The sequence below is a fragment of the Zingiber officinale genome, chromosome 9B, assembly GCF_018446385.1.
Source record: "Zingiber officinale cultivar Zhangliang chromosome 9B, Zo_v1.1, whole genome shotgun sequence".
Taxonomy (NCBI): Eukaryota; Viridiplantae; Streptophyta; class Magnoliopsida; order Zingiberales; family Zingiberaceae; genus Zingiber; species Zingiber officinale.
In genome coordinates, this window is record NC_056003.1 from 28,508,231 (window position 1) to 28,515,568 (window position 7,338).

The window sequence follows — 7,338 nt, forward strand, 5'->3', positions numbered from 1 at the left end:
TCATAAAAATGTTTTTCACACTATTCATTTAGCTATGTTCATTCATCTTGTTGTCAGATCTGAAATTGAAAACATAATTTGTTGCCCATTAACTCAAGGAACAACCATGCCCCCAGTAAATCAATGCAGCAAATTATATCCAAATCAACCTTGTAGAGCTCAGTAGGGATGAAACCAACCATTTAGAACAGACATATGAGTAACACTCTCAACATATTTACAAAATTAGATAATACACTCGATGATAATGCTAAGGGCCTTTGGCGATCAACTCATTTCTGGCTAGGCGACACGGGGTAATTGGTGCTTGCTCTCTATCGTCTTGACTTCAGCTTGGTCTTTGAACTTCTACCTATGTCTGTAGCATCTTGAAGCTGTTCTAAAGCAGTCACTACTTGATCCATAGTTGGCCTCCGCTTTGCTTCCATAGATATGCACTGCAGTGCAAGAAGAGCCGTCTTCTGGATCCCAGCCGCTGAGTACTGCCCTTCCAATCTGGGATCCATGATGTTCGCGATACTTCTCTTGCTCATGAGAAAAGGCCTTGCCCACTCCACCAAATGGTATTGTCCTGATGGTTGGTTCTTGTCAATGGCTCGTCGTCCGGCCAACATCTCAAGAAGAACAACTCCGAAGCTATAGACATCACTCCTACACGTCAAATGGCCTGTGAAAATTCAAGTGAATCAGTTATCGAGTACATGTATCAAGTTATAGTGCCAAAGTTAAACTGACACCAAATATAACAAACAAATGTGTTAATAAGTAGACATTTTGCATTGCTGATATCTCTGATATTGGTAAAGTGATTTGAAATTATTGTGACTAGAACGAAGAATCAACATGCCGGACGACTAGTAAAACCGTAACTAGGACATAACCGGAAACACTAGACACATTAACAAACGAAACAAATTACCAGTTGCAAGATACTCTGGAGCAGCATATCCATATGTCCCCATGATCCTTGTAGAGACATAGCTTTTGTCCCCAGATGGCCCATCTTTTGCCAATCCGAAATCAGAAAGCTTTGCGTTGTAATCCTGCAAAAGGAAGAAAGATTAGCATTCAAACTGAGTGAATGAATATACATCACATCGCAATGGAAGGATCAATATATGAACTACATACAGAATCCAGAAGCACATTGGAGGTTTTGAAATCGCGGTAGATGACCTTTGCCTCGTCACTATGAAGAAAAGCAAGTCCTTTTGCAGCTCCAAGGGCAACCTTCATCCGGATATTCCACGAAAGCGGTTGATAGTATGAACTCCCTGAATTGCAACCAGAAACAAAAAGAAGCAAATGTAATCTCTTAAGAATTTTTGCCACACATAAAGAACAAGGCTAGAATTGCAATAAAGACAGATGGCATAGATCACAAAGAACTTACTCCTGAAAAGATGATTCTCCAAGCTGCCGCGAGGCATGAACTCATACACGAGAAGCCTTTGTTCATCCTCGAGACAGTATCCGATAAGCTTTACGAGGTTTGGGTGAGACAGCTGACTCAAGTAATTAACTTCAGCCTACAAGATTCAAAGTAGTTTCTTACTTGAGTATCAATCTATACCAAATTCACATAGTAGGAAAAACAAAATTCAATAAGAGAAATCAAGGGGGGAAAAAAACAGAAGAGTCTCACCAACCACTCCTTGTGACCCTGAAACCCTTCCTGGTTGAGTTTCTTCACAGCAATGACCAATCCAGTCCCAGGCTTGGCTGCTGCAAGTGTGGTTTCATCGATCCAGCCCTTGAAGACTGAGCCAAAACCTCCCTCCCCAAGCACACTGTCCGGCCGGAAGTTCCGGGTGGTGGTTTTGAGGTCATTGAAGGTGAAGCTCTTCAGATTCGAAGACGACAAGATATCGACCTCACTTCGTGGAGTGGAAGGCAAAGAGGAAGCAGACACCTTGCTGCTCAAAGCGCTCGATACATTCCCCTTCCTGGAGCTATGCTCAGATTCTCCTCCTATGAATCCAACCAAATACAACGCCTCCTAGGTTAGCTAGATTGTAGACGTACGATGTGAAATTGGGGATCGGATTGACTGACTGGCAGTACGCTTGATCAAATAACAACTCCAAACCAAACATCGATTGAATGATAAATCAGTTAAAGCGAAAACATCAACTTTCGATTAACCCACTGAAAGAATCACGAAGAACACGTAAAAAGTAGCCCCAAGAATGCATTGACTGAAACGCATATTGAGATCCTACCAAAGCTTCCTAAATAGCTCGAATCCGCGAGAAGGTCGAGGGGCGGAGCTTGGTACCTGAAGCAAAGGCGGTGGGGGAGGCGTTCTCCGCCTTGACCTTGGTGCCCAAGCAATTTCCCATCGACGGACGAGCTTCACAAAGCCCAAAAGGATCCGGTTTGGGCTCTCCGAGCTCAGGAGCTATGAAGCCCAATTGAGGAAGATGCAGAGCTGCTAAGCTCCAGATGCCGACTTGGAGACTCGCCGGCGGCGAGGAGCGGATTTGGGTCGACCGGCGAGGGGAGGAAGAAGAGAAAGGTGACACCTTTATGCGCCGCAATGGCAAGCTACTGAAAAGGTGAGCGAGGTCTCAATTAAATTAATAACAACTTGCAACTTGTTTGGTATTCACAGATTTGTAGACAAGTGCCGGTAGGGTGGCAGCTTTCTTGTAAGGAATAAGGGATTAATTTTTCATACTTTAGGAAACAAAATCCTTTTCTATTCTCTAACCATTTCATGGTCAATTATAAATTAATTTTATAATTTATCTTTTTTTTCATATAATCTAAAAGAAGTCGTTTTCCCCAATTATTTAAAATTATTTATAATAAAATTATTTATCGTAATTTTCCCTCAAATTTGCTCATTGATCCTTATTTGTCGTGTAAAAATATTTTTTTTTAAAAAAAATTGTCACACCATTTAAAGTAGTAAATAATTGTTTGGTGAAATAATATAATTTATTTTATATTTTATTATCACATTAGTTTATTCATTTTTGACTACTTAAGTTTCGCTTTGCTATATCCAAGAAGTTAAATGCCCTTCATAAATAAAGTGGTTTGGACATGATTTTAATTAGAGGTCAATGAAGTAGATAACAAAGGTTAAGTGATTTAATAAAAACATCTCAACTTTGAAAGCAAATGTCTAATAAGTCAAACTCCTCCCTAAAAATCACTAGTTTAAACACAAGAAAAAGACAATAATTTTATTTTGTTTATGCAAAAGGAGCCAATGAAGTTTGGTATTCCTTGACTCTTTCTTTTCCCTAATTTTATTTTGGCATGGAAGACTAAATGTCTCTTTAGCATATGCTCATTATTCAAAATAATATGATCCTAAATGAAATTAAGCTCAATAAAAGAAACTTCTTATTCTAACCTTCAATGCAATTCGGACTAATCCTAGAATAGACAGTTTAACCCCATATTCTAACTATCAAATAATTAAGAAGTGAAGAAGAAAAATCCTACAATACATAATAACTGAGATTCAAATCATAAGTGTCCGGTTAATCATGGATGTCTGACCGCTATATCAAAACTCTAATATAAATTGTTTATGCAATATGATGAAATCATCATTTTTACGGCCCTATATTTTTTTGAAGGGAATAAATTATGAGGAGTATCATCCAGCATAAGGGGTGAGATAATAAATGAGATATTTCACATCCAGTATAAATCATCTAGGACACTCATGTAACATATGATACGATTTATTTTTAGTTCATGATCGTTTGCTATGCTATAAACAGGGGCGGATTTACCTAATGGCCCGAGGGGGCCACGGCCCCTCCAAAATTTCTAAATAATATTATTTTTATATTAATTTTTAAAAAAGAGTTTAATATATATATTATTTGGCCCCTTTAAAAAGAAATATGTATTATTGGTCTAATGGTATGTATAAGTTTTTTTCAAACCCACCTCTCAAGTTCGAATCCTTAGAGGACTATTTTTTTTTTTTTCATATTTCAATTAAATATATATTATTCATGAAAGTTAGGAAGGATTATTATTATATAATATATTTAATAATTATTTTAATTTCGTCATTTGATATATGACCTTCCTAAACTTAAAATCCTAGATATGCTCCTTGCTATAAATTAATAAATATGATAAAAAAAAAAACATTAGAAGTTTGGGATTCCTAATAGATGATACAAAAGATACAAAAGTCAAACGTCGACATGAAGATCTCCTTGATGATAATTTTTTAATATAAATTATATCACAGTAATATAATAAATTAATAATACATTAACATTTTAATAATTGAGCGAAAAGTGGCATCAAAATTAAACATTGAATTTAATTAAATATTAATTAATTAATTGAGAATTGTTGTGGCTGAGATGCGACAAAATCTAAGGAGGATCTTAGGGCGTTGGACCTTTTTGAGATTTGTATCAGGTTTCACACTACGTGGACGCAGACGCGGCCTCTGAATGGGGCATGGGTGAGCGTTGACTGCATGCAGGCACTGACAGGACAAGCCGACACGCCATCGCTGCTCTGTCCGTCCTCACGTGATGCCTCTCCCAGCGTTGACTTCTACAGCCTTTGTGGTCGTTTTTTAAAGTTTAATAATTAATGCGATTCCTGAAAAGAAAATGAACAAAATCGAGTTAATTAATTTGCGATCCAACAGCAACTCTGTAAAGGGTCGGAGCCGCCATGTGGTAGCTGCAGCCTACGTGACAGAGGGCGTTGACCGTCGCATGTGAAGATGAGGTTGGGGATCTTGCATGGTGTTGTTTTGGTCAAACGGTTAAAAGTCAAACTACAATAATGGCTCCGACAAGGAGCACAGGAGAGATCCAAAGATGTTGGTGCCTATTAATGGGCGATCGATCGGTATTTTGTGCCTTTTGGTCCATGGCATTAATGAGCCATCAAGAATTAACGTGACTGCAGATAAAAATGGTTTTCAACTCAATCTAGAAACATAGAATGTTGAGTTGCCCCCATGACCATTTGCACTCCCCTAATTTAACTGATGATATCAAAAATTTCTGTATGATCGAACTAACCACCTTCAAATGAATGATAAGTAGAAATTTCTAGACATCTAGACGTTTCTTTTGATAGAATGCTAATGGAACCACAATAAAATCTAAATTGGCTTGGGCCAATTGGAAGCCCAGATGGACCTTGTTGTAAGGCCCAAGCCTATCAACTAATGGGCCGAGATTGAATTACGCGCAATCAATTAACGTTCATGAATTGGAGTATCACTTCGAGGTTATGCTTTCAAACTAATGAAGTTGATAACTATTATTTTTTGTAAAAGGTTATACGTTGCTAATCCTATTATTGAGTTTTATATTAAGTGATGGTTGATTAACCTCAACTTATATGGTAAAAAAGACGATTCGCTCTCCTTAACGATTTCGTTAATCTATCCCTAGATCAATATTGAATAGATAAATTATTAATAATTATTAGTCATTAGTGCAGATGGTTAAAATATGAGAAAAAGCATGCTAGTATATTGATTAACTTCAACTTAGCAACTTATTATTGAATCATTTTCCCTTTTGATTCTAAATTGTGATTAACCAATGATTGTTAGATCGACGTGGAACTCTCTACTTTTTTTTCCTCGATAGAAGTAGAGAAATGTCATATAAAATTTAAAAAAACCTAACAATTATAAATAAAAAGATTAAAAACTTAAGGTATAAATCTGAAGTTGAGCATTAAAAACAAATAAAGGAAAATTTTATGGAGCTATGAAATGGTTTGAGAATTATGGCTTTCATATTATCCTTCGAGCTTCTTTTGTCTTTTGCCCCTCTATTTATAATATTCAACCCATGTTCTAAAAATGTTACGTAATGTTAACCGACTTAATTACTTTGTCAGTAGATCATGTTGTCCCCGGAGCTATGGTATTGTAATAAAATATTCAGATTGTTATTCAGGTATTCATGTTTCGATTTCCAACTATAACATATTTATAGAAATTTTTTCTTCCAAATAGATGCTGAATTTTTAGACTAACTGTCGCGTGCACTTTCTAATTTATTCCTTTTAATCGGTTTATTCGGTTTAACCAAATTACAAAACTTAAAACCGAAATTGAACCAAATTCATCGAAAACCGAACCGAATTTAAAAAAAAAAATGAAAACCGAATTCCTAAATTCGGTCGGTTCAGTTCGGTTAATTCGATTTTATCAAATTTTTACTTACCCCTACTTCTTTCTCCTCATTCATCTTTTCTTCTTAACTACTTTTGTCAATTCCCCTTTTTTTTTTTCATGCTTTCAGCATTTTACATATTATAGTATTATCTTATCTTACACTCAACAATATTTATTAGGAGGATGAACGACAAGCAATACATTTATCAAGAATATGTGGTATAATGTCTCTTTGGATGGATCTAGTGGTTAGCGCATGAGGTGTTGCTATAAAAAATATGTGGTATAATGAGTAAAGATAAACGACTCATAATTTATCTAATACAAACACATCGAATATAATAATCCATAAATTACCTAAGAAGGATGCATCATATATGAGAGTGAGCGGCCCACAATCCACTTGCAACGAAATATATCGTATGTATGCACCTATACATATGTAGATCTAGTGAACAACCTGTAATCCATCTGAAAGAGATATATCTTATATACATGGGGTGAATTGTAGGATCGATGGGCACACGTGAAGGGGGGGGGGGGGGGGGGTCGTGTGTTAAACATTTCCATTTTTTTTTAAAAAACTTCTCACAAATCGAAAGGACGCAGCGGGAAATAAATTACGAGTAATTGAAAGACAAGAACACAAGTCGATTACTTAGTTCAGAACCTTCGATAAATCATACATCAAGCCTCATGATCTCTTAGCTCATATCAATGGGCAATTTACTATATCTCTCTTCTAGAAAAGCGTCAAAAGAGTAAATCGAATACACAAGATCAGAGAAAGTGTACACTTTCTCTAAGTAGTAATTAAAGAATTAACAATAAATTCATTACCCAACACTTGTTGTAGACACCGAATCAGGCTCGGGTGTTGGGCAGAGTAGTGTCATAGCAGAGCAGCAGAGTGTGGGCGCGAAGATGAAGCAACCAAATGAGCGTTGTAGCATATAGAAAAGTTGTGCTTTGGTTGCAGCCCGACACTATTTTTTATAGATGATCAGAGACACCTCCTTCCCTTGGAGGTCGCCTCTGGTCGATCTAATCCTCGCTGAAGACAGCGACTCTTATTTTCACGAAGGCACCTCCTTCCCACTAGAGGTGCCTCGGTTGGCAGAGGCTTTATCGTTCGCGGCCGCAATCCTTATCCGTGCGAGGAGGCACCTCCTTTCAGCTGAGGCACCTTCGCACCTTTT

The 7,338-nt window shown here is 37.0% G+C and overlaps 1 protein-coding gene across 1 annotated transcript; it reads right to left on the reverse strand.

The window, feature by feature from the left end:
• Positions 1-60: 60 nt before the first annotated feature.
• On the reverse strand, positions 61-2,575 carry LOC122025292 (receptor-like cytoplasmic kinase 176). Its single transcript, XM_042584072.1, has 6 exons — positions 2,279-2,575; positions 1,646-1,971; positions 1,394-1,529; positions 1,132-1,274; positions 920-1,043; positions 61-667 (listed from the first exon to the last, which is right to left on the reverse strand). The coding sequence occupies exons 1-6, from the start codon at positions 2,340-2,342 to the stop codon at positions 315-317; spliced, it is 1,146 nt and encodes a 381-aa protein (XP_042440006.1). The 5' UTR covers positions 2,343-2,575; the 3' UTR covers positions 61-314.
• Positions 2,576-7,338: the final 4,763 nt, after the last annotated feature.

What these genes read in the sequence shown, in the direction of transcription:
- LOC122025292 (XM_042584072.1), bottom strand. Translation starts at nt 2,342, where the DNA reads ATGGGAAATTGCTTGGGCACCAAGGTCAAGGCGGAGAACGCCTCCCCC. An exon ending in AGGGTCACAAGGAGTGGTTG is followed by an intron (nt 1,530 to 1,645) that starts GTGAGACTCTTC and finishes TGAATCTTGTAG; the next exon opens with GCTGAAGTTAATTACTTGAG. An exon ending in TCCAGAGTATCTTGCAACTG is followed by an intron (nt 668 to 919) that starts GTAATTTGTTTC and finishes GAATTTTCACAG; the next exon opens with GCCATTTGACGTGTAGGAGT.